This window comes from Aythya ferina (assembly GCF_964211825.1).
Source record: "Aythya ferina genome assembly, chromosome: Z".
NCBI classification, from domain to species: Eukaryota; Metazoa; Chordata; class Aves; order Anseriformes; family Anatidae; genus Aythya; species Aythya ferina.
This window is the reverse complement of record NC_140299.1, coordinates 20,475,922-20,503,647: the sequence shown is the minus strand read 5'-3', so window position 1 is coordinate 20,503,647 and position 27,726 is coordinate 20,475,922. Positions and strand designations below refer to the sequence as shown.

The window sequence follows — 27,726 nt, the reverse complement described above, 5'->3', positions numbered from 1 at the left end:
TCCTACTTTGTAGTAGACTGAAGGTACAGCAGAAGAGGAGTCAGATTTGTGAGAGCTCAAGACTGAACACATCTGAAAAACAGAAGGAAAATTTAGTCATTAATTTAAAAACAAACAAACAAAAAAAAACTAGGAATGTCATTTATAATGAATATTCTTCAGACTGTACTTGATCAGAGTCAAAATACATGGTCAGTGCTGAAGAAAGATTGCTAAGGTCAATGCAAATAAAGATGAGAAAAAGGCCAAAAAATATGCTGCTAAGGCATGTTAGTTGTTCAGGTACCATATTTTGTTTCCCTCTCTGGGATCCTATGTGCCATATATACTGATTGGCTTGGCTCAGCTCTGCAGCTGCTGCATTTGCCATATAGTCCTTGTAGTACACTCAGAGGAGCTCAGCTGGAAGTGTATTTCTCAGTTTCAGCCTAATGGCTGCCACTTGGCCTGTCCCAGAGCTGTTACATCATTCTGTCATTCCTCCCATCCTCCAGTCACCTTAACGGTACCCTTAGTGCTTAAAAAACAAAACAAAACAACAAACAAACAAACAAACCAAAACGTATATGAACCCATAAGGGCCAGAAATGAGTGTTGAACACACACATTCCATACTTACCAGTATAGCATGAGTGACAAGACATAAAACTTTGAACTCTGATATGTACAAATTTTGCCCTTTCAAAAAGTACTGACCAAATGGTTTTTATTGATGAGTGTTGACAAGCAGATAGATTTCATCTGGGTTGAAGCATTACTGGTCATGTTGGAGAGGATGCAGGTGAATTAACTTAATTTCACTAAGGCTCTGCACCTGTCAGCAGTTTGGGATTACCTTCCACCTCAGTGTTGTTTACTCTCTTCTAGAATTTTATTTTCTTCAGTAAACACTTTTTTTTTTTTTTTTTTTTTTTGGCTTGCCACTATTTAGAATATATCAAGCTAAACCTGCCAGTTATAATTTTGGCTTCGCTTCCTCCACTCCAAGCCCTGGATCACATTTTTAATTAAGTCCAGCCTCTCTCTTGTTCCAGACTGTAGGGCTTGCAGCTGTGACTGCCTTCATCCGGACTGCAGGTTATAATTTCTAGCTATGTTCAGAAGGCAAAAATTAACAGGGGAAACAGCAGCTGCAGAATGAAAAATTGGAGTAGGGAAGGGGGCTGAAATTAACCCAAAATTATGAACAGAGTGGTGAAGAGAAAGGGAGTGTGCTTCGTTATGGTGTGTGAGCAGAAGAGGGAGGAGAGGAAGAGATTAGAACTGACCAGAAAGCACAAGCATCTGGAGCTTTCTGTAATCAAAACCCAAACAATACTTCTAACCATTGACTTTTCAGAAAATTAAATATAAAATCTTTCTAAGCTGAAAAAAAACCTCAAAGATATAGGCTGTCTTATAGGAGTGCTGAAATTCTACAGTAAATCCTGTCATGCTGTGTTAGCCTTTGTAATTCTGGACTTGAAAACTGTCAAACCATTCTATTTACACCCTTTCAAGCTAAATATGAGAACAGGAGATGGGCTTCCTTTATGTTCTTTTTCTTTCTCTCTTTTTTTTTTCTTTCTTCCTTTTTTTCCTTTTTTTTTTTTTTTTTTTCTTTTTCTCACCAGTCCTTTAATACTCACTGCTCCCCTCCATCACAAGCCTACCTCCTGTCCTCCTCCTCAAAATGCTTTTCTCCAGCTCACCAATGATGTCTTATTTCACTGCAACAGATTAGTACCTGGCTTTGATCAGCCTGTAGATGAGACTGTAATACCTTCCTCTTGGATTTCTAACAAGAATCAACAAAAACCAATTTGAAACAAAATTCAACAAAACTTCTGTCCATCTCATATTTGGTAGGTGATATGTTTAGAAAATCTGTAGATACTTCATTATTGTTCTTGAAATCCTCATCTGCGCTCTGCTCAAAATCGTCACTACTGCATACTATCCCATATGATAAAAAAGTAGTTTCCTTATACTTTACCTCTGTCTTACTCCTCTGCTCGCTGTGATTTTTGTTAAATTTTAAACTGTTTATTGAAGCTTTTTTTTTCCCCTGAAATTGTACAAATCTGTCCCAGTGGGGCTGTGTCTCAGAGGTACTGCAGTAGGGGAGTTGTTAAATATTTTTTATTAAAATAAAACATAAAAAATACACACACAAAAGAAAAAAAGAAAATACATTCCCTATGTGTAACAAATTGTAAAACAAGAGCGTTTTGATACTCGGCTCGTTTTTCACTTTAACTCTGCAGTTCTCCCTCGAGTCCACTAGAGGGGGGATTTCTACTTGCATTTCCCCAAATATTTGCAGGCATTTGATGTGGTAAACTTTGGATGTTTTCTTACTGTAAGCTTTGTATGTAGCATTGAATGATGAATGATTATGAATATCGTCAATATCAAGTTGGGAGAACACTTTTAGTGTTATACCACAAGAAAGTCAGCGGTCCTTTTAATAAAAGATTTTTGGAGAGGGGGTAAGTAGCATGTAAATAACATTCACAGAAGGTGTTGTGTAACCAAAACTATTGCAGATAGTTACAGAAAACACAGGTGGAAGCAACACTTAGAGGATCTTTGAAAAAGTATGTTAGTCAGCAGTAACAAATATCCCTCCATATCTGTGTCCCTTAAAAACCTTGGCATTTCTTCTGTTGTAAGACAGATGATACTGGTTTTCTTATCCAGTTACATCAGTTATGGACACATTTTCTGATGCATGCTCCAGATAGGCCACATTTCAAGAATAGGTCTTCAGTGGAATTTTCTGTCACATCTCCAGCATTTTCCTTCTATTAGCCATTACCTTAACATTTACTGATTAGCTGTTACTGATTTTCACTCTGTGAAAATACACACTTGGTGCAACAAATCTTAGTTGTGTATGTAGCTGTCAGATTTAGTGGACCCAAAGTTTTAAAAGATCAACTTAAAATGTCAAGCAGCTGCATCCCTTTTTTTCCATATGTGTTCAACATCTGTACATCCATTAGTCTACTAGTATCTTTGTTTCAGTAGAGATGCCATGCTTAGAAGCATAGAGGAAGCATGGGGGCGTTAGATTGTTCATGCCCTTAATTCACCAGGGAAATCCGGATTTATTCAGAAACTGTTTCTCAACATTTCTAATTGGATAAAAGTGTTAGAAGTATAACTATCAATATGATTTTTTCCACTTGTATCAGTTCTTAGAAAAGCTTCTTTTAAAAACAATTACATTTTGTTGTTGTTGTTTTGTTTGTTTGTTCATTTTTTAAAGGTACTCAGCAGAGCCCTGGGAGAAAGAAAACCTGGAAAGTGAGCAGCAGCCTAACAGCTGCTGGGCTGCAAGTTCCTTACAAACTGAAAGGGCAGGCAGCTATCCTCCTGGCTTGCTGCCTAGCTCCTTGCAGAATTTTCAGTAGCCTCAATATGCCCCAACAGAACATCTTAATTCCTGCTGATCTTGTAGAAAACAAAGCGATATTTATTATCAAGGATCTTAGCATTACTTTGAGTAGAGTTTTATGCATGCAAAGGTGCTGCCAATCAACAAAGGTTCTGACAGGTTTACAAGGGATCTGTGCTTGAAAAAGGAATGCCAAGGAAAGGATCAGAAGTATAAACCAAAGAAAAAGAGGAAGGTTTAAATTTGTAATGCTGCCTTAGAAGCTTGTAAACTCTAAGTTCTAGTTCAGTTGTACAATTGATTCTTGGATTTATGCAAGGAAACTATGATACTGCTAGTCTGCATGATAAAAAGTTGTATTCACACTGGCCCTTTTTGCAGCTTCCAAACCCTGTAGAAACATAAAATTTGGGCAAACAAAACAAGTGGAACATGTCAAATTAAACAGCCATGTTTCACTTGGAAACAGCTATTAAGTCTCAGGTTGCTGATGATGCTTGTCAGACTAGATGAAAAATAAAGTAAAAACTTTATTTTGGCTAGTAAAAACTTTATTTTGATAGTCCTACAGAGCTGTCTGATTCTTTCTGTGACAATTTTGCAGTGGAAAATGCATAACTTAATGTTAAACTAAATTAAACATTTTTTTCCTTTACTTTTGTAAATTCCTATATTCTGTGAACAGCACAATTTCTATTTTGTGTCTTTGAAAGTCACAGAAAGAGCGATCTTGTAACAATTTCAAGCATTGCTTTTTAACTTACTGTTCTGTTGAGACAGATCATTTAATTAGTTCATTTTGACTATGTGTTGTAATAACACATTTCACTGAGTTAGCTATAGGAACTTGCATCAGTGTTTCTGGGAGCAGCAAGTGTGGGGATGCTCGCGTGTGCCAGGAGCAGAGGATTACCCTGCTGCAGCCAGGGCAGAGTCCTGCAGCATCAGAGCAGCTCTGGGGACTGGGACTGCAGCCAGCATGCCCGGGGAGACCAGGGAACAAGCCAGGTCCAAGACTGGAGGAGCAGGAGACCAGGCTGGAGGCACAGTTACCTGCAACAGGTCTGGAGCTAGCGGGGACAGCAGAAAGCAGGTCTGGCCACAGCCACAACGCATCTCTTCCGTGGGGGTCTGGAGCCAATTTATGTGTTCAGGGCCCTGCAAGCTGCAAGTGCCCACTGAAATGCTTTCTTTCAAAGCCACAGGGAAAATAAAGCTTGGAAAGGTGAATCTTCTTGCTAAAGAAAATTAAATCATCTGTTGTTATGCTGAGCTACCTTAGTCAGTGAAAATAATATAACCTCAGGAAGATTTTTTTTCCTTTTTTATGTTTTTCCCGTTCATTTGAGACTGAAGATATAAATAGACCCAATATTTATTCTTAATGCAAATATTATGACATCATCTAATCATCTCAAATCTAGTAATAAATACAACCATGGTCAAAACAAGCAACAAAGAGCAGAATTATAAAGCTAAAAAATACTTTGTTTCTTCATGGTCTGAACTCTGGTTATCTTCTTCAGTTAATGGATTTCATGTTTTAGATTAAAAAGCATAAAAATCTCTCTAAGATCTTAGTTCCTTTTCCACTTAATGGTAAACTTTATTTTTAGTAAACTCTTATGTGTGTTCTTTGTTGACATTAATGTCAGAGTATTCTATGTACAGTAATTTAAAATTCAGCTTAGAATTTTGGATATCTAATTCAAATATTTCACATAGTATTTTGTTTTGTTTTGGTTTGGTTTGGTTTATTTTGTCACATTGTCTTGGTTCAGTTTCTGTCAGTAATTCAGTGGTGTTAATGTAACACAAGTACTTAACTGTTGTGGTTTAACCCGGCTGGCAACTAAACACCACTCGGCCATTCGCTCACCCTCCCCCCTCCCTCTCTGGGCTGGGGGAGAGAAATGGAAAGTGAAGCCTGTGAGTTGAGATAGAGACGGTTTATTAGAACAGAAAATAAAATAAAATAAAATAAAATAAAATAAAATAAAATAAAATAAAATAAAATAAAATAAAATAAAATAAAATAAAATAAAATAAAATAAAAATGATGATAATAATAATATGTACAAAACAAGTGATGCACAATACAATTGCTCGCCACCTGATGACCGATGCCCAGCCTACCCCTGAGCAGCCCCCCCCCCACCCCAGCTAGCCACTCCTATATATTGTTTAGCATGACCCCATATGGTATGGAATACCCCTTTGGTCAGTTTGGGTCACCTGTCCTGGCTCTGTCCCCTCCCAGCTCCTGCTGCACCCCCAGCCTGGCCACTGGCAGGACAGAGTAAGAAGCTGAAAAGTCCTTGGGTTGGTCTAAGCAGTGCTCTGCAGCAATTAAACCATCAGCATGTTATCAGTACTCTTCTCATCCTAAACCAAAACATAGCAATCTACCAGCTACTAGGAAGAAAATAAACACTGTCCTAACTGAAACCAGGACATTAACATATTATGTTAAGATTTGATGATTTTTCTTGCTCCTTTGAAAACCTGAGCTTTGAAAATGAAAACAGGGACGTTTCCCTTAAAATATATAAACAATCACAAGGTTTGAAATGCTAACTTCTCCAAAAATAGAAACGTCCTTTAAGATGGTGATGAACTGGTAACACAAATGTGTGTAATTTTGTATTAGATAGGAATTGCTCCCAGTTTACCATTTTTCCTGTTGTGCCTATATTCTTCTTCTATTTCATTGCCCAACTTCTAGACATTTTTCCTGTCCCTACTTAAAGTCAATGGACATAGGTTCAGAAACAAACCTCCTACAGCACTAGTTTCTCAGTCTATGACCTGGTTTTAAAGGCCTACTAAAAATGTTGCTTTCTAACATAAATACATTAATTTTCTAACCTGATAAACGATATATGACTCTCTTATTTAAATGCTGTTGCAGTACATCAGAGTACCTGAGAGCAGCTGTATTTCTTCATCTTAATTAGTCATATTTTTATTTGTCTAATTATGTATGTGACAGGATGTAATTCAATAAATAATTTGGGATGTCTCTGATTAGTTGCAATAAACAAATTAAGTTGGTTACTATTTTCTTTTAAGGTATTTGTTATGTTACCGTTTACTACTGTGCATTCCAGCCTGGCTTATTCTGGCTCCTAGTTTCTTCCTGCCTGGAAATAGCCTTTCTCAATTCTTAGTAACATTGTAGAAGCAAATCCTTTGTGGTTTACTTCTAATTCTTACCAATCCGTAAAGTGACAAGTTTAAAGTCTGTAGAAAAGACACTGAAGTGACTCTAAATGAATTGTATGGATGAGTTTGACGTCTCTTCCAACCTAGAAATTCTGTGATTCTGTGATTCTGTGATATGAGGACTCTGATTTAAAGGCAAAAACTGCAGATAATGATGACCAAACCTGAGGTGCTGCCCGCAGTGACACATGTACAGTTCTTGTTACTTTCACACAAAGAAATGTGAGATTTTAGAGCAGGTTATTTTAAAAAGAAATGATATCATAGCTTTTGAGGTATGAAAGTTTCCTACCATTTGTCAGTTTAATAAACTGAAGATTTTAAAAGAGATCTTCTAACAACACATGCTGTACTCTGAAGGTGTGAATATTTCCTAACTAGCCAAGTTTACACACGGCTTACACAGGAAACTCATAGGTTTCTTTGTACCCTAACAGTGAAATTTAGTTATAACTTGGTAGTATTAATAAGAAGTAATCTTTAGGAAAAAAAAAAAAATGTACTGAGAGAACTGGCAGAGGAGCTGGCCAAGCCACTATCCATCATTTATCAGCAGTCCTGGCTATCGGGGTATCGGGGGAGGTCCCAGTTGACTGGCGGCTAGCAAACGTGACGCCCATCTACAAGAAGGCAAGAAGGGCCGGAGGGCAGACCTGGGAAACTACAGGCCTGTCAGTTTGACCTCAGTGCCAGGGAAGCTCATGGAGCAGATCCTCCTGAGAGTCATCACGCAGCACTTGCAGGGCAAGCAGGCGATCAGGCCCAGTCAGCATGGGTTTATGAAAGGCAGATCCTGCTTGACGAACCTGATCTCCTTCTATGACAAAGTGACATGCTGGATGGACGAGGGAAAGGCTGTGGATGTGGTCTACCTTGACTTCAGCAAGGCTTTTGACACTGTCTCCCACAGCATTCTCCTCAAGAAACTGGCTGCTCTTGGCTTGGACTGGCGCACGCTTCGTTGGGTTAGAAACTGGCTGGATAGCCGGGCCCAAAGAGTCGTGGTAAATGGAGTCAAGTCCAGTTGGAGGCCAGTCACTAGTGGCGTCCCCCAGGGCTCGGTGCTGGGGCCGGTCCTCTTTAATCAATGATCTGGACGAGGGCATTGAGTGCACCCTCAGTAAGTTTGCAGATGACACCAAGTTAGGTGCGTGTGTCGATCTGCTTGAGGGTAGGAAAGCTCTGCAGGAGGATCTGGATAGGCTGCACCGATGGGCTGAGGTCAACTGCATGAAGTTCAACAAGGCCAAGTGCCGGGTCCTGCACCTGGGGCGCAATAACCCCAAGCAGAGCTACAGGCTGGGAGAGGAGTGGTTGGAGAGCTGCCAGGCAGAGAAGGACCTTGGAGCATTGGTTGATAGTCGGCTGAATATGAGCCAGCAGTGTGCTCAGGTGGCCAAGAAGGCCAACGGCATCCTGGCTTGTATCAGAAACAGTGTGGCCAGCAGGGCTAGGGAGGTGATCGTCCCCTGTACTCGGCTCTGGTGAGGCCGCACCTCAAGTACTGTGTTCAGTTTTGGGCCCCTCGCTACAAGAAGGACATCGAGGTGCTTGAGCGGGTACAGAGAAGGGCGACAAAGCTGGTGAGGGGCCTGGAGAACAAGTCCTACGAGGAGCGGCTGAGGGAGCTGGGCTTGTTCAGCCTGGAGAAAAGGAGGCTCAGGGGTGACCTTATTGCTCTTTACAGATACCTTAAAGGAGGCTGTAGTGAGGTGGGGGTTGGCCTATTCTCCCACGTGCCTGGTGACAGGACGAGGGGGAATGGGCTAAAGTTGTGCCAGGGGAGTTTTAGGTTAGATATTAGGAAGAACTTCTTTACCGAAAGGGTTGTTAGACGCTGGAACAGGCTGCCCAGGGAAGTGGTGGAGTCACCATCCCTGGAAGTCTTCAAAAGATGTTTAGATGTAGAGCTTAGGGATATGGTTTAGTGGGGACTGTTAGCGTTAGGTCAGAGGTTGGACTCGATGATCTTGAGGTCTCTTCCAACCTAGAAATTCTGTGATTCTGTGATTCTGTTTCTTAAAAGGTGTGGTCTTTTTATCTATCCAAAGTTTTGGTAGCAGGACAGTGCTAAAACCCACTTATAAGAACAAAGTTGAGTTGAACCATTCATAAATTGAAAAGCTTACACAGAAATCTCCAAGTTCTCAAAAATCCTGTGGCATTAACGATTTTTCATTAGCTATGATTTCTCTTTCAATGCACCTATTTTCCTCTATCAGTTGTTCATCTGCAGATAATGAATTTGTTAAGAAACTATTGTAGGCTCTTAGACTTTTTTTTTTTTTTTTTTTAAAGTTTATTTTATAACCTCTCTAGATTTTATAAATGTTTCTTTGAATTCCTCCCAGTTTTTAATGCATGGTCAAAATAACAGATTTCTTGGAATGTGACAGATGGTACAGATTCCTTACTAAGTAAACTATCATTGTGTGTGTCTGACCTCCCAGAAATGCACTTGTTTATTTGTACATTGTACTCCAGCTGAACCATAATGCTTGGAGGACCTAGGTAAAGTCTAGTTTGGTGAAAGCTATTGCTCCTGCTAGCTTCAGAAATGAACTCTGAAGTTTGGGAATCTGGAATATTGATATACTTCTTGTGAAGTACTTGTGATCCTCCAATTTTCATAGAGCCATTATACATTCATGGACGCTGACAGGCAGAATTATGCTGTCATCAGTAAGTTAATTGATTTTCGAAAAGCTCTAACAGTAATTGTCAAGTCTAGCCCTAAGAAGTCTAAGGTTACAACCACAACTTTCCTAGATGCCATACTTTTTAAACAATCCCATATTTATATTAAGTACTGACTGGGGAGGTGGGGCTGGGTTGGGCTGGGCTTGTGTTGGCTTGGCTCAGCTGTTTGGCTCTTTTTATTTTGTGCCTTTCCCTTTCCACTGACCTCTCCTTTCCCCTCTCCTCATGACTGCCCTGCAAAGCTGTTTATGCTTATAGCTGTTTTCTGCTAATTAGAGGCCAAGCCCTTCAATTACAATTTAATAGTTAACAGATACCTTTATTCATTGCAGTGGCAGGAATGTTTCCTGTTGCTCCTGTGTATTCTATGATGCAACTGTATAAAAAGTACATTCATTTCCCTTAATCCTACCGTAGGAGATGTTTTATTACACAATTGTTTAGAAATTACAGTTATTGCTACTCTGTTTATTCTTATTTGTCATATGAGGTGATTCACTTTTATGTCAGTACATACATGTGGGCAATGATGCATCTTCCTATCTTTTGCTGGGAAGCTAAGTTTCTTGACACATCAGTTTTTTTAAAGAAAATAATAATATATATGTATATATATATATATATATTTGTAAAGAAATGTTGCTTTTCTCTTTTTGTTTGATCTCCTAGCATGTGTCACCCTTGCTGAGGCCTTTTTTTTCCTGCAATTGGTATGGTAAAGCCATTTCATTTTCAAATAGCTTTCTTTGTGTGGTCAAACATGATTGTGTTACTCGTCCTTTCTAATGAAAGGTCTTGAATATAGGCCAGTTTTTCTTAATCCTTTGAGTTAAGCAACATCAGATCTTGTTAGAAGGAAATCTTCAGGCCATCCTATGCAGTGTTGATATAATGATTACGTTTATAACGAAATACTAAGTACACTGTTCTTGAAATGCGTGTTTCCCCCAGTTTTGTTTTGTTTTCTTGTATGCATGTATGGGAATGAGTGTTTTTAAGCTGGAGTACTTAGTTCATTTACCGCAGTGTTTACAGGACAGCACTGGATGGACTCCAACAATCCTCGGTTTATAGAGTTTTATTCCAGAAACAAACTGCATTCAGAAAATATCATTAGTTCTTCATAGTGACATGAGCTGTAAAAAGAACTGTAGAATCTTGCAAAGATTTCAGAAGGAATATGAATTCACCCTTCAGAAACACTTTGGACTGGTCAGTGCTGCAGTGTCATGGGGCACCGTCCCCTTGTATTCCCATGCAGGGCTGCTGCACTCTCTGGTCTTTTTTTTTCACAGGAGACCAAGCAGTAGGACCTGAGAGAACATCATTAGGCTGTGTCAGGCGAGGTTCAGGCCGGATGTTAGGATAAAGTTCTTTACCGAGAAGGTTGTCAGGCACTGAAACAAGCTCCCCAGGGCAGTAGTCACAGCACTGAGCCTGCTGGAGTGTTCAAGAAGCATTTGGAGCGTGCTCTCAGACACCGTCTGATTTATGGGTGGTCCTGTGCAGAGCCAGGAGTTGGACTCGATGATCCTTGTGAGTCCCTTCCAACTCGGGGTATTTTGTGATTCTGTGACTCTAAGTGAAGCATTTGTGCCCAAGTCTCCTTGACCGTGCTATAAACAGCATTCAGCCTCGCTTCTTGTGATTCTGTAATTCACAGCTTTTTTGGAAGTTCCACTGTCGGTCTGTATTCCATTTTGAAAATTATTTTGCAAGTATATATCTAAGTGTTTTCTCTGATACTTAATAATTACTTAATAAAATATTGCTGAATTCTTCATGCATGGATTTAAAAATCTTCCACTTTTCTCTCAGACTGGAGTCTGGCTATGTTTTAAAAAGCAGCTATTTTGTGTTTTCTTTTATTATCATATGCTCAGTGTTCCCTTATCTGTGTTGTTTTGCTGTGCACAGAAGACACAACAAAAAATCAGTTGCTTGGGAATCAGCAACTGAACAGCACTTTGTTATTGTAGAATCACCACATTTCCAAATACTCCAAAAATAATAAGAAGAAAGAAGACTGACTAAATACAGTACCACTTCATTAAACTGCAATATAAATCTGAGCTGAAACTTGAAAGAAGGTTTTTGTTTGTTTGTTTGTTTGTTTGTTTTTAGGAACTTCTTAAGAATAGAAGTGCTCTAAAATTTTAAGTGACTTCAAGTGTTTTATTGGTAGTGAACATACCATACCTGACTTCAGGCATACTGTGAGATGTTCTTCCTTTATTCTCTTCTCTTTCTGAAAGCATATTTATATATGTATGTCTGCTGGGCTATTAGGAAAGTTGACCTGAATCGGTCATTTTATGCCATTTTATGTGCCATTGCTCTATTAGGATGTTACTGAAAATAAGAGATGGGATCTTAGAATACTTTACTTATATGACATAGCACCTCTTCTTCACAACCACACCTGACTTTGTATTCTTCTCTTTCCCACTTCTGCACTGTTCTCAAGTGTGGAACTAGAGTTCTTCATCATGCTGTGACCCTACACCCGGCCCTGCTTTAAGCAGGAATATTAGCAGAATTTATTAGATTGTTCTCATGCATATGTTGTAGCTCTTTCTGGTTTTCATGATCAACAAAGTGTTGAACACTTCAGTATTTTTGTATGATTACCATGAGAAGGATATTTTTTAACAAAATATATATATTTTTTGAAATATTTTTAACAAAATAGAAGAAAACTACAAGAACTGAATGATGAACTTTCATTAAAAATAAAAATAAAAAAAAATAAGTGGTAACTGGAAGAGAATAGAAGCAATTGGTACTTCTAGGTTTTTGTAATACTGAGCTTCCGTTATGAGATTCTAGTTCTCTGCTTTTGACCTGAGCCTGAAACTGGTTTATTTGAATGCATAGCAGGGAAGACTAAATCTGATCTCAGCATAACTTGTAACAGTACAACTATGACTAAGGAAAGGTTGGAAAATCAGGTTTAATTGTGGGTACATTAAATTAGAATATTTAATCAAAGTGAATCAGATATACTGTATAAACATACTGTAAGCAATATCAACATTCGCTTTTGGAAATATAGTATATATGAGCTCTCAAGTGTTCTTATTTTGAAAGAATCAGCAAATATCTCTTGTGCCTGAATTTCACAGTCCACTTTCAATGATCTCATTAGTAGGACTGGTGAAGAGCCTAGTAAACTAATTCATTTCTTTTTAAAAATAAATAAAAGACTTCTTAAAAATAATCTGGATTTAAAAATCCTACAGTCATTTTGGCATTGTACACTATACTTTTCTTTCTCAGCATATGAGAAAGGAAAAAAAAAAAACTTTTGTTTTTACCTGAAGAGTTATTTATTTTCCCCCAGAGAAGTGGAAAAAAAGTAGATGCTAATGCTTTCTAAATTTAGTAACTGTGGTGATTGTTATAGGGGGATCAGATATGTCTATTGAAACATAATCACAGAATCACCTAGGTTGGAAGAGACCTCCAAGATCACCTAGTCCAACCTCTGACCTAACACTAACAAGTCTTCCACTAAACCATATCCCTAAGCTCTACATCTAAACATCTTTTAAAGACCTCCAGGGGTGGTGACTCAACCACTTCCCTGGGCAGCCTGTTCCAGTGTCTAACAACCCTTTCGGTAAAGAAGTGGTTCCTAATATCCAACCTAAACCTCCCCTGATGCAACTTTAGTCCATTCCCCCGCTTCCTGTCACCAGGCACGTGGAAGAACAGACCAACAGACCTTGCTAAAGCCTCCTTTAATATACCTATAGAGAGCAATAAGGTCACCCCCGAGCCTCCTCTTTTCCTGACTGAACAATCCCAATTCCCTCAGCTGCTCCTCATAAGACTTTTCTCAGATAGGTCTTTTTGTTAATGAACCATAATCTCTACAGAAAAAAAAAAAAAAAAAAAGTATTTTATCATCTTTTTTTTTTTTTTTTTTTTTTTTTTTATGTACAGTTAAGATTACTGGAAATGAGGAAATGATTTTTTTTTCCTTATAAAATATTTTGTCCTCTTTCTGCCTTGTTCTTTTGCCCACTTCTGACTGTAAAATAAGCATTTCATCTAAATCACACCATATTTTATCCGTATTTTATGTTGTTAGATACTAAGCCCCGGCTTTTTATTACAATGAAGGCTGCTTACACTTTTTATCTACAATAAAATCAGCCCAAAGGATAGAGTGTTGTCATAGGACATCTAAGTTCTAGGTGGTGACAAATACTGGCTCAACAGATTGTTAAATAATTTTTGTAGCAAGACTTTATATTAATTAGAAGTATTGGTCTGTGGTTCTGATCTAATGAAAAGCATTAGTCTGTCATTCTGATTGTGAGTATCTCCTTTAGTACCCCTAGATATTTTTCTGAAGAGAAAGAGGTGAGTGTATGTCAGATTATGGTGTCTGGGGAAATGGAACATTGAAATTCAGATTAATCCATTAATGGATTTTCGTTCAAGTAAGGAAAAACGTTTTAAGTAGCTGCTCATGGAAATGATGTTACTTTATAATGGCTGAGTTCAGTTGTCCTGTTAAAGGGTCTTATCCTGCTGTTCTGTACACATTGCACATTACCTTTTTAAATATGTGGCAACTCCTCTTGGTGCCTATACTGCAAGGTGTCAAGTTAATGGTTCTTAATGCTAGTATTGCTGAAGAAAATGGAACTGATCTGTGGACTAATACTTCCTTCTTCTATCACTTTCTCTGTAATGTAGTGCAACTTAAACCAGGAACTGAAATCAGTGTTAGTGGTCTTGTTGATGTGGTTAATTCACTGATGTCCAAAAAAAATGATGTTTTTAGTTTTATAAAGCCATTGCTGCTCTCTGAAGACCATACTTCAGAATAGACATACGATGGCAGTATTTCATAGTATAAAAGAACAGAAGTCTCTATACAAACTGTATTGTTGGGGAAATTAAAAATAAAATAATTAAAAAATGGAATTTATGTGGAATAGTAGACTACAAGAAGTGATATTTTTTGTTCATCATAGATCTAAAATAATTGCTTTCATAAAGTACGCTTTTATTATTTTTCCTTTTTGAGGAATGGTGCTGTCTATGCTATTCCAAAGAAAAAGGAGTGGCAGCAGTTATTGTATTAGTTATATCTTAGTTATGATTTCATCCAATTATTTTTCTGTCTGTGGATTAGCACTTCATTTCCAGTTTAAATTTTGTTCTCAGTAAGACACAACATAAATTTGTTTTTGTACTGTCAATTGTATCTCTGTTTTAGTCTATATTTGGGCAATGTTGGTTTTCAGGCCCTGATTAAATCTTATAACTCTAAAAAAAAAAAATCAGAAAGATAGACAAAAGTGGGATGCATGGTACTTCTGCATTCTGTGGCACTGTCCAAGATTGAGTTAAATTTGTAAATACACCGTTATCACGTTTCACATATGACGCAGTACAGTTAAACTTGTCTACATAATGTGGCTGACACCTGATAGCAATGTCATTCTTAACGTAAGTTGACCTTTTAGTTGCTGTTCAACTGAACAGCATGATGATGTTCTCTTTATAATTCTCAGGAATCATGGCTTCTATGCTAAGTACAAAGGTGATTCCTCTCCTTTGCGGCACAGGGCTGCTTTCGCAGGATTTCTGATTTCACCTTAACGTAGATAACAGTATGGCCTTTCACGTGTGGCCATATAATTGTACGCAAAGAACCTTCACCCCATTGAAAACCTGGATACTGTGTGTGCTTCTATAGTGAAATTCTTATTCACAGAGTAAAGCAGGATTGTAAGATAAAATAAAACAGAAAAGTATATTGCACTAACAAAAATTATATGTAACCAGTCCTCTGACATTAGAAAAGAAATCTTTCATAAAATAATGATGATTTGTTGCTGCAGAATGAACAGGAAGTATGGTTATAACTGAAATGTTATTGTCATCACTGTAAATGTGAATGCAGCAAGCTTAAGTAAATATTAGCCTTCCACCGGTTATTACAGGTCTTTGTCTGCTATCAGTCATGAACAAAACTGAGCATGTTAATAAAAATTTCTAGAATAGCTGGAGTCAGTTATTTTAATTACAAATGAATAAAAAAAAAAACCCTCATAGGATTGACTGGAAAAGGTGTTGTTGGATCAGAAAACTCACTGTTATCTTGTTTGCAAAATTGCATTAAAAATATTTCAAAAATGAAATTTAATAGCAGTATGCAATGATTAAATAAATGCAATTACTTTTGTTTCTCTGTATATCTGAGGTTCCCTTTTCATATCATTAGTTTGTTTCCTTGCCAGCTGTGAATAGAAAAAAGGCACTTTGTAGTTCAAGTAGTGGTCATGATGTGGTGGTACACTGAATTAAGAACATCTCATTAAATAGATGCTAGTAGCTGTTATAGTCTGATTCTGGTCTGTGTACAGCTCTTAACCTCATGTTTGTTTTGTATTTCTGGAAAATGCAAGGTGACAGGTATTAGCCGTTCCTAAATGTATTTGAAAAGTGTTTGTCATTGGCCTGGTTTTTATGGGGGAGGGGGAGGGAGAGGGGAAAAGGGTAGGAAGAGAAGGCAGAACTGCAATCCTTTTGCATTATTTAATTGTTGCATTTGCTAGTTAGTTTGAGGTAAAAGTTTGTAATCTTCATTTGTAAATGGGGACCACAAAGATAAATACTATAGAATCTGTAAGAAAACAAAAAACAAACAACAAAAACAAACAAACAAACAAAAAAACACACATACACAAAACAGAAGATATTCAGCATTCCCCCCTCCTTTCAGCCTCCCTGAAGGTTCAGCAGTAAGCAAATGGAAAGAATAACCAAACAAAATTGAGCACACATCTGATGCTTAAGCCCTCCTCCAGCACTTTTTATGTACATAACCAGAAGTCACTCAAGCAGCTGCAGCACATTAGTTCCAATAGTTTAGCAGGCAGCTTTATAGCTCCAACAAAGGCTGTGCTAAAGCAGTTTCTTCCTCCTATGCTCACCCGCTATGATAGCTAATAAGTGATCTTTGGCAAGAGGACAGTGAGAGGAGTGGTAATGTTTAATAGGTTTCTGTGAAGGAGTTAGCTTGCTTCTTTTCTTTGCAGATCATTATCTGTAGAGAGACGCTGAGGGCAGGCGTCACCATGTTGAAAGCAGAATAGGCTGAGCTGGAGCTCTGCACGATTCTTGGGAGCAGACGTAGAAAGGAAAGCTGTCAAACCGATATTAGGTTGTAGTAGAGCTTACTAACAAGCTTATCTGGGAAACATGGCTCAGCAGACAAGTCCGGACACCTTGACTGTTCCTGAAGTGGATAATTCTCACTGCCAAAATCCGTGGTTAAATGAAGATCTTGTGAAGACCCTGAGGGAAAACCTGTTGAAATATGAGAAGTCCAGGACATCTAGGAAATCTTCATCTGCTTCTCCCCGCTTGTCTCCAGTTATTTCTCCTCGAAACTCTCCCAGGCTTTTGCGCAGGATGCTTCTGAACAGCAACATACCAAAGCAGCGGCGTTTCACTGTGGCACATACCTGGTAAGCATTGAGCAGGTTGTCATGAGACATCAGGTTAACTTGTCTCCATAAAGCATTTCTCTCCTTGGTGTCAGGGATTTTTTTTGCTTACTCAATCTCAGCATGATTCTGCCTGGTTGAGAGACAGTTAAATAGTTCTAATTTGTAAACCAAGTTAACTTGAGTTGATCTGAAGTTTAATACAGTGAGTTAGATTCCAAATGACAAGTAGGAAAACATATATTTGCTTCCAAATCTACTTTACTTCTCCAATTTTATTTATTTATTTATTTTTTTGCTTCCCCTTCCCCCAGAAACAAAAATTGGAGTCTTAAGAAGGAACAGTACTTCTCTGATTCTGTGCTGTTCAGGCTAGAGTTGTTGTTCTTCTTCATATTGTTCTAATTTAATGTGCCACTTAACGTTGTCAATAAATAAAATTTATTAATGAGCCCCTGCCCTTAAACACAAAACCAGGATAGCAGGAGTTTATCTCTTAACAGAATTCAAATTAAGAAGCACTTGATAATGCGGAGTGGAAATAGACATTTTTATGAAATAGTACTTTATTAAACCGGCTGCTAGAATGAACAAAGGAAAGACAGGAAGGGAATCCCTTGTGAAATGATTCAGTAGCACAATTTTTTTTTAAAACGGCCAGTCATTTCTTAGCCACGTGTTTGAGATCAAATCTAAAAAAGAGATTGATTTTTTTGCATCCATCTTCTGTAAAACAGCAGTATAATTTCATTACTTTTTTTTTTTTTCAAATGATACATACCAGATTGTTGAAACTCCATAATACATTCCTATTTGCTTTACTAGTCCTGATATCTTGATGTCTTCTATGTTTTTGTCCTTATGAGGTTTTCTACCCATTATTTTTCAAATAAAATGTAAAGTAAAGAAAGGAGGGGTGTGAAATATATTTATAGAAAGTAAATCATTCATTATAAGCAGTAAATGGATATATGCTATTCAAGCTTATTTTCATTTGCCTGAAATTAAATCTGCACCATAGGAATGTGATAGGAATATATCTTTTATGAGCATTGCATTTTATATACACATGTACCTAAATCTTTACAATGTACATATTTGCAGCTAAAAATGTATTTGTGTACAGTGTGTTAAAATATCACAGTAAGTACATTTAAGGGGAAAATGATGTAATGTTGGGGTTAATCAATGATTCAATGATAAATATATGAAGCATAATAAACAATAAAGGTTTCTGGAGAAGGATGGTTACGGTAAGGGAATACTAAAGTGCATGGATGTGTAGCTAAGACAAAATGAATCAAAGGCAAGCAAGTTTAGTTTATGGTACATTAAAATGTAATAGCAAAAAAAGTTACTATAACTGCTATTTTTCAGAGTGCTATTTACAGACCTGGTTTAGAGTAACAAGATCTCCTCTGATAGTGTTACCCTTGAAAGGGAGGTGGGAGAAATGTGTGCCTTTTTACTTAAAGAATTTGTGTTTTGAAACCAGTATGCATGATCACTGTGTGTGTAACACAGTGTGTAACTGTGTGTGTAACAGAGAAAACTGGATGAAGTTAGGAGACTTCATTTTCCCTTAACAGTTATGCGTAATCTGCAAAAATATTAAGGTTTTCTAACTGTTGGTCTTCATAAAAGTCTATAAATGGGAACATGCAGGATGAAAAGCAAATTTGGGCAGAACTGTTTTATGTTGTAAGCTGAAAGTAAGTCTGTCAAAAGATTACTGAGGAAATTTATCATGTGATTGTGTTATGGACATTTCAAGAAGACAAGGGAAATATATTAGAAAGGAACAGTGATGAAGGGAACAAGCAGATTCAGGCAATGTGAAAGGGCAAATCTGGCATAGTATTAAAAAGTATAATTTTATTTAAATGCATTTTGTCTAGTGCACTGTTCACACAAACATTAAAAAATTTAATATTGATCTTATTGAAGCCACCAATAAAAGGAACACCATTTATATCATATTCCTGACCTTCTTGAGCTTGCAAAATTACCACTTAGTTCAGAATGCTATTTTTTTTATGGTGTATATATATGTGTATATGTACACACACAGTTCCAAACATAAGAATTAAATTTGTAACACAAAAGACATTGTCGTGTTTTGCAATGATGTGAATGAAATACAGCCAGAACAGGTCTAGTGCATGAGAACAACTCATTTAGCTGATACATAACTCCCTGAATGCAAAATGACATACAGATACAGGGAGTGGGAGGTAGGCTGATGAGTTCTTCTAACAACCCAGTTCTTCGTTTCTTTCATGAGGCCTGCAGCTCTCCTCCTGCAGTGGCTTGGGATGTAAAACTTCTGACACCAAAATGCATTTACTGTATTATGTGACTATTATCCTGTTAACATGAATAAAAGAGTTAATAATCTTAATCATGTGACAGGAATATTCAGTTTGCATAAATTCATACTGCACAAATGACTTGGTTATGAACTGTCAAAATGCCTTCATTTGTTGTTAATGTGATGAGGTATTCAACCATAAGATGCAATGTTCATGAACAGGTCCATTTAATACTGTGGGGTGATGGTGTATGCATAAAAGAGGTTGTAACTACTTGTGATTTAAAAGGTTGATGTATGTAAGCCTTTATTATCTCTGTAAGAAGCTCTATGGTTTACCTTTCCAGAAAAGTTGAACTGTTGGTTCTCAAAACCGTATCTTGAGACACTTGCTAGGAGTTCTTAAGAAATGGGTGAGGCCATTTATGTAAGTTTTCTCTCTGAAGGAGTTGTTTTTTTTCAGAAAGGTGTGACTTCATAGTTTTTCATTATTTTTATTAATAACTTAATAAAAGGCCTCAGTGTACTGCATTCAGAAAGGTGGTTATATAATTTGATTTCACTTGTAAGAGTGTAATGGGAAATTTGCTAATGTTTCTTTCAACACAGAATTCATCTGAGTTGAAAGTCTGGTAGCCTCAGACATTTTGAGTTCTCCTCTCCTTCCCACTCTTCTTTGTTGTCACCTACCTGTAACTCTGAATGCATTTAATAGTTGTCAGAAAAACTTCCCAATTACTAATTCTAGGTGTTTAGAGGGGAAAAATGCTGCACTTAGAGCAAGTTGAAACAGGAGACTAAATAGTAGAGTTACATGGGATCTTCATTTTTGATGCAGAAATTTTGGAATAATTTACCATTTCAGAGAGTGTTACAGCTAATCTTGCTGGAATTATAACTATGAAATTAAAACCAGTTAACTCATTTTGAAATTCTAGAATCACAGAATGGTTCGGGTTGTAAGAGACCTTAAAGATCACCCAGTTCCAAACCCCTGCCATTGGCAGGGACACCACCCACCAGACCAGGTTGCCCAAAGCCCTATCCAGCCTACCTTGAACACCTCCAAGGATGGGGTATCCATGACTTCTCTGGGCAGCCTGTGCCTCACCACCCTCTGAGTGAAGAATTTTCTCCTAATATCTAATCTAAATCTCCCCTGTCTTAGTTTAAACCCACTCCCCATTGTTCTGTCATTATCTGATGGAGCTCTCCATCTTTTTTTATAACTCACCTTCAAATACTGAAAAGCTGCAGTGAGGTCACTCCGGAGTCTTCTTTTCTGTAGGCGGAGCATTCCCAGCTCTCAGCCTGTCTTCATAGGAGAGGTGCTCCAGCCCTCTGATCATCTTTGTGGCCCTCCTCAGGACCTGCTTTAACAGCCCTACATCCTTGTTGTGCTGGGGGCCTCAGACCTGGATGCAGCACCCCAGGTGGGGCCTCACAAGGGCAGAACAGAGGGAACAATCACCACCCTCCTCCTGCTGGCCACTCCTCTGTTGATGCAGCCCAGGATGCAGTTGGCCTGGACCACTGTCAGTCTACAGGCAGTGGCAGTCCATAGGAAACAACTGGAAAGAATCAAGTGTTTCAAAGCTTTGTGACCAGGAATTCAAATACACTCAAAATCAATTCAAGTTCCTCAGAAATCTGCATTATATTGAATTAGTGTAAAAGCAGTCATACTGATTCGAGGTATGCTTAGCGTAGTGATGGAGCAGCACATATTACAACAAGATATAAACAAGATAAGTTAACTCTTCTGGTGCGTGCTTGACAAGTTTGATTTCTGAATTCTCTTGGTTGGCTATTTCCATGCCTTTTCTAGCCACCTGCTGCCTGGTGCAGTTTGGCATGGGTGGTCATTAGGGTGGGATCATGCAGACTGGGATCTGTGGGAGGGAGACTTGACTCTTCCCCAGCTGTGTGAACAATCAGTGTGTGTGACACGTCCAAAGGTTGTGGAAGGATGTTTAGATACTTTAAACCATACGGATTTAGCAACTCGTGGGAAGTCAGCTTTCCTTTATTTTCCATGAAAAATTCCTTTCTGTAGGGAAGGAAGGAGAAGCAAGAAGTATAAATATTTGGAGCAGGCTAGTAACGTCAGTGCAACATAGCAACTAAATTAAATCTATTTAATTGAAAGTATGAAGTCATCACTTGCATGCGCTTAATTTTTTTTTTTTTTTTTTGGAATTTTATTATCTGTTGCCTTAATCTTTCTGTGTGAACACAAAATGTTCAAATGGTAGTATTTTTTTATCTGATGTCTATATAGTTTTGGACAGAATATTTGCTCCCCTTGGGATTTATTTTTGTGTGTGTATTCAAATAGAGTAAATAGTGATAAATAACATTCTTTTTATTACATAAAGTGGGTTTGGTTATCGTGGTTTCTTTGTTATTCTTCCCCTTTGATATCTCTGTCTCTTCTCTAGCTCTTCTGAGGCTCACTTTTTGATGTTTGGGGTTTCTATATTTTGTTAGATTTTTTTTTTTCATGTGCACACCCAAACCTAAACATTTAATATGCTTATTGACTGTAAAAATGCAATTATGTACCCCTTTATAGGTAGTACTTTCATCTGAATTCAGCCAACCTTTGTCCCCACCCATAGTAAATATTTTTACATTGACTTTGGCGCTGACGTATGACAACAATAGATGCCTTAGAAATAGTTTAGATAGATATGGGTAGGGTGTGCCATTTTAAGTTTCAGGAATGTGTAGCAGGCATAAGGGTATTGATAAACTCAGGTCTCTTGTTTATTTTTATTTCACAACATCTTTTCATTCAGTTTTAGCGGTAAGTACAAAGTACAAAAAAAAATCAAAAGTGTTAGTTACAAACATTTTGCTGTTCTGAAGTCTGCCTAACCTGATGTGGTTCTCTGGCTGGATGCAATGTATTTATGCTGAAGCTGTACTAAACTGTAGTTTCATTTTGGAATAACTTCAGTATAGTCTTTTTCTTACTACATCTTCTTCTAATTTTCAAAGCGCATTTTCTTCAAAAACTTTTAATGTATGTCTATGTTTTTCTTTCCTTCACTACTCAGTGCTTCTCAGGCAAATGAATTGTGTATGAAATTGGTGTATGAAAAGTATTGGAAAAGGAAGACCAATCAAAGTAGGATAGGATGATAACTGCTAAGAACATTAGGGAAGGATAATGTAATGTATACATGCGTGGGGAATGATGTGTATAAAATACTCAGCAGTGTATACTCTATATTAACAGCTGAAACATTCTAGGGAATTTTGCAGAGTAGTTCAAACTTCAGTGGATTTTTTTTTCAGTGGATTTTTTTGAAGACTATTTCAGACTAGCTAGACTGCAGCATATTTTTCCTAATTTTATGAGAACTTTTTTTTTTTTTTTTTTCTGATTTTGATTCTTTGATTTTTCTCACTTAAGTTTTGTTCATGCTTTCTAGATCAACTGACCAAATAAAGTTTTAATCAAGGCAACAACTGACATATTAGTGAACTCTCTTCCACTGTTTTCCACACTTTTTAGATTGATCTACTGCTTTTCTGGATGATATGCAGTGAAGATCCCATAGTAGTGTAAATAAAGGATGCATGAATTATTTCCAGAAAATAATGTATTGATGGTATTGTCACAGAGACATTGCAAATATGTATGATAATATATCATACATATATCCTCATGTACAACAACAAGCTTGCAAATACAGTTTGTGTATTTGATGGAGTCTGGGAACACATATCCTTGGATTGATGGGGCAGAGGTGAAGAATGAGGTAGGGGAATATGATGCTGTCCAGTAGATACAGAATGGTTTGCAGTAAGATGAGGATGCTGCACAGTGGTTTTAACTACTGAGAGGAATTTATTTTTTCTGTCAAACAGGAATGATACTGTTTCCACAGCTCAAAGCTGAGGAGAGACAGATAAAGATAAGAATACAATCCATTTCCCCATAAAGGAAGAAGCAAAGGCATCATCCCAAATGGGAGTCATGTTAGAGTAGAACTCTGGATGGTATTGTAAAAGAAACCCAAAAAACACTTCAGAAATCCAATAAATTGTCTAGGTAGATTAGCTAGTAAAAGATTTTTCTTCTATAAAGCACCCATTGCATCTCTGTTTCTAAAATAAAACCCATCTCAACTGTTTGAGCTTTTCTGAATGATGTACCTGGTAGATCTTGAATTTCTTGGAAAATTTTAAAAGCTGAAGTGCTATGCCATGGCATAGTCTGATCTGTTTTTTAATGTCATGTTCTGTATTGGACAGAATTTAATATAAATTATAAATAATTTATCATAAATAGAACTGAGTTCCTGGTTCCTGCAGTTCTACTTCCATTTCTCTCTCTCTCTCTCTCTCTCTTTTTTTTTTTTTTTTTTTTTTTTTTTTTAACCTCAAATGCAAAGAACTACTCTGTAAGAGTGTTTTTGCATCCACAAATTTTCATGATATCTTATATTATATTGAAAGCTACTAGGTGTGACTGCAAAGGTTTTAACTCTGGTACCCTTCCAACATGACAAATTCTCCAACTTCTGTATTGTTTTTATGAATTTTACAAAAAGATATTGTACCTTTTATAGAACCATTTTATTAGCTTACAGTATAACATCTTAGAAAACTATGCTCAAGCAGTCTCCCATGTTGCTTCTTGTTGGATCACTCTGCATTTTGCAAACTTGCTGTCTTCACTTCCATTTTGCATGTGTATTTTACTGTTTTCTTTGTGTTTGGTAAAACAGGTTATTTATTCTTTCCACAGTTCTTGCAATCCTGTCTGTTCTGCAGTTTGAAGCATCTTCAGTGCTTTTATTCAAGCTGAAATTGGTAGCCTTTTCCTCAGTTTTGAATCTGAACATCACTGTACCTTGGCTTTATATTAAAGATTGAACAGATATTCTGTAGTTACTTGTATGCAACCTCCTCATTTCAAATGTGTCATAAAAGTTTAAGAAATTTGTTTTCCTTTTTAATTTCTTGTTACAATTCGTATTACTAGTATATGACTTTCTTATAGGAATACATATTCTTAAAACTTCTTTAACACAATCTAACAACTACCCATCTATTCCTTTCACACATTCTTGAAGAGCTTCAGCTTCTTCAGGATTTGTAGGTTTTGCTCTATTTTTAACTCTAATGAAATTTCTTCTTTTTCTCATGAATGAACTTTTTGGTTGTTTATTTTATACTTCTTTCATCTGGTACCAAGTACCTTTATTATTATTATTATTTTCATTGATGTTTGAGGAGGACACTGAGCTTAACGTTTTTAAGAGTTCATTTCAACATAGGGAATGAATACAACTGAGAAAGCAGAGTGGGAGAGGTGTTTCAGCATCTCAGTCTGGCAAGGTACTAGTCCCATGAGGTGCAACTGTTGACTGGAAAAAGGAAGTTTTCTTCTGTCAATGGGCAAAGTACTGACAGACTTCTGGTTTATGCAGATGTACAGTGAATTGTTTGTTAGCAGAAGGCTTCTTTCTGTCCTGATCTGGGGAAAACGGCCAATCCTAGAACTGCCTGTAGCTGGAGCAAGTTGCTGGTACTTGGACTGCTTTGCAGTGGTGTGGTCTCTCATTGGTGGTGGGATGCACTGCCAGACGTGTCCTTTCACTCATGCTCAACTAATGTTTTGTTCTTGGTGACAAAATAATATTGGTAATATTGACATCTTCCCTTGCTGCGAAATTTTAGGTAATAATCTTGTAAATCTCTACTATTTTATACGATGTATATCAGTATGTTTAATAAATGTATAGTGGGTTTTGAGTTTCCATTTTCTATACCCTTAAAGTTCAGCAAGCCATCTTTTTTTCTTTCTCCTTCATCAGAGATGGCACGACACTACACGTACTGTGCTTCTCTGTTTGTTGTTTGCTCGCCTCCCAGAAAACATTCCACATCTACCCATTAATTTCAATGTCATACCTTTGCAAAGTCTTTTCATTCAGTTCTTTAACAAAAATATGTACATATCTTGTCTGCGTTATTCAGTGTATCAAATTTATCAGTACTCAGTAAATATTCTTCTTATTTCAGATAGAGCTAATCAGTTACAATTTCACTGTGACAGGTGCTCCACAAGTATGTTCCTGACTAAGAACATGATGTTGATTTATTGCAGACTGCACATTTATGGAATATAGATTATTTAAGTAAGCTTTGGAATGCTTTAAATTGTCTTAGTGTTTAACAATGTATGATGTACAATTATGTATATTTGCTTTATGGGCCAGACTAGCTGGCATATCCAAGAACTTTGATAGTATTCTTTAAGACACAAATTTATCTCTCTTATCTTCTTTATTAAATAAGTTAAAGGAAAAGTAGATATTTCTGATGTCCATTTTAATATAATAATTATCCAGTTATATTCAAATAAATAAGTCATCTAGCTTTGTGCACATGTAGATTTTCTTCTGGGGATGGGATTGTTCACAAAATCAAAACAGCTAGCTGTTTTATTCCAGTCTTTCCAGAATCTTGCTCTGCAGCTGCAAGAACCTTTATTGTCTGCTGTATTTTCATAGGTACAGTCACAGACATTTAATTCTAGAAAGGTGTTAATTTACAACCATAGCATGTAGCACATTGCATAATCAAAAGGAAGAATAAAATGACTTGTGCAAATGCATGCAGTCATAGGAAATAGATTAGATCACATAATTAAATGTGGAAATCCAGCAAGATCACAGAAAATATTAATTAAAAAGCCTAAGAACTGACTTCACAATGAGCTCTTTTCCCAAATAAAAAAAGAATTTACTACAGAAGAAATATTTGAAACTTTTTAGTGTTAGTTCAAAACAGTATCACTCATTTCAGAGGACTGCAAAGTATGTAAAAGAGGGCAAAGTTAGATGCTCCAGCCACAAAACAATTATTTGAGTGCAATTATGTACTTAAGTATTACTTCTTGTGACAGTCACAGACTGGAAACCTTACATATGGTTCTCTTTTGTGTTGCATATATGTATATTCAGTGGCTGTATGAGGCTTATGTATCAGAGAATTAGTTACAAGCATAGTCACACAGGAGTTTGTAATATTTGGTGGCAGTACTGTAGGAGCAGCTGTGATAACACCAAGCCTTTGGCCTTCCAAGTGATGACTTGCCAAGAGCAACAATATTAAAGCATGTGGTGATTTGCATAAATAAAATCAATGAATATCAGAGAAGTTAAATATGATAAGTGTTAGCAATTTAAAAAGTAACACTAAGGCTGAAGCATTCTGAGTTCAAGATTGACTGCATCTTTCAATGCGTAAAAAATATCTCAACAGAAAGGGCATTGTGGTTGTATTATGCCACCTTCATTCCATGTAGGAAAGTCAATGGTTCATCAGTGATTCTTCCAGAACCTCCATGTCCCACACTGCAGTACATGGAAGTAAGAAAGAAAGGAGAAGATGTCAGATTTTGCTGGTAATAATCTTATGTTTTCATCGGAATTTGTCAGGACAATGGTATAGCCTTTTCTATGACCTGTGCAAGGATCTCTTAAACCAGCTTGGAAACTGAGATCCTTTAAAAGAGCGTGCTTCCCAAAAATACAATTTTCGCTATGTTCCTACCATACATCATTTTATTTATTTATTTATTTTTGTCAAGATTGTTTTTGGATGAGTCATTTAAGACTTCTCAGAACTCTCTACTCCATTCAGAGGCTATATTACAATGCCAAACTTATCTTGGTGCTGATGAATATATGTAAAGGATATATACTTTATGAATCTTCAGGAATGTGTCACTGAGAGTAATTTTTTTAGTCAATTATTTTGCAAACTGTCAGTTTAAGCGCAGTGTCTTGTGAATCCTTAAGAGATAGAATTCGTTAAAATTTTTAAAAATTTTTTAAATTAAATAGATCTGCCTGAATAGGCAGCATTGAATAGGGCTTCACAACCCCTCCACTTATTGGAGTATTTCTTGCAAATAACATTGACATGCAGTGAAGTATCTGTCATATGAGTTGTGAGTCATTCTGTAGTTAAAGGGTTAAGAGCAATGTATCAAAGAAAACAACTTTTTTTGTAGTCTGATATCACTTGGAAATTGTAGGTGTTCTAATTTTCTCGAGACCCTAATGTGCTCTACTTCTGCAACTGTAGGCCTGTTAGACCTCTGAATTTGTGCAGAGCTGTATTGAAACTGTATGAAGAAATGAATCTCTTGCCACAGTTCTGAAAACAAGATCATGTTGGGAAGATAGTAAAATAAAAGGCCCTTATTCTAACAGGTTTTATAGCAACAATAGAGGCACAAAATATTTTTCTTCCAATGCAAGGTAGTGACACTTGTATGGTAGCAAAGATAAAAAAATCATGCTGAAGCAATGCAAATATTACAGTACTGAGATTCTTCTGGAGATCAAATATTTTAAAGTTGTTTCACTCTGAAGAGAATGTAAAAAACAATGGATTTCAAAAGCAAAAGGATTTGAACTTAACAAACTCAAATTAGCTATTAGAACTTGGAATACAGTTAAAATTAGCTTTGTCTCTGTGCTCTGGAGGAAAAGGGAAGGGAAGGGAAGGGAAGGGAAGGGAAGGGAAGGGAAGGGAAGGGAAGGGAAGGGAAGGGAAGGGAAGGGAAGGGAAGGGAAGGGAAGGGAAGGGAAGGGAAGGGA

At 37.1% G+C, this 27,726-nt stretch overlaps 1 protein-coding gene across 2 annotated transcripts in view; it reads left to right on the top strand.

Annotated features, from left to right (window-relative positions):
* The window catches only part of PDE4D (phosphodiesterase 4D), a 629,197-nt gene that overhangs the window by 234,610 nt on the left and 366,861 nt on the right, over positions 1-27,726 (top strand). The window contains exon 1 of one of the 2 annotated variants that reach the window (XM_084504097.1): positions 15,191-16,803. The exons of the other annotated variant lie outside the window; for it this stretch is intronic. Within the exon in view, the coding sequence (XP_084360223.1) occupies positions 16,535-16,803 (269 nt within the window). The 5' untranslated portion in view covers positions 15,191-16,534. Of the gene's footprint in view, positions 1-15,190; positions 16,804-27,726 lie in introns of those variants that run through there. 2 annotated transcript variants of the gene reach the window in all.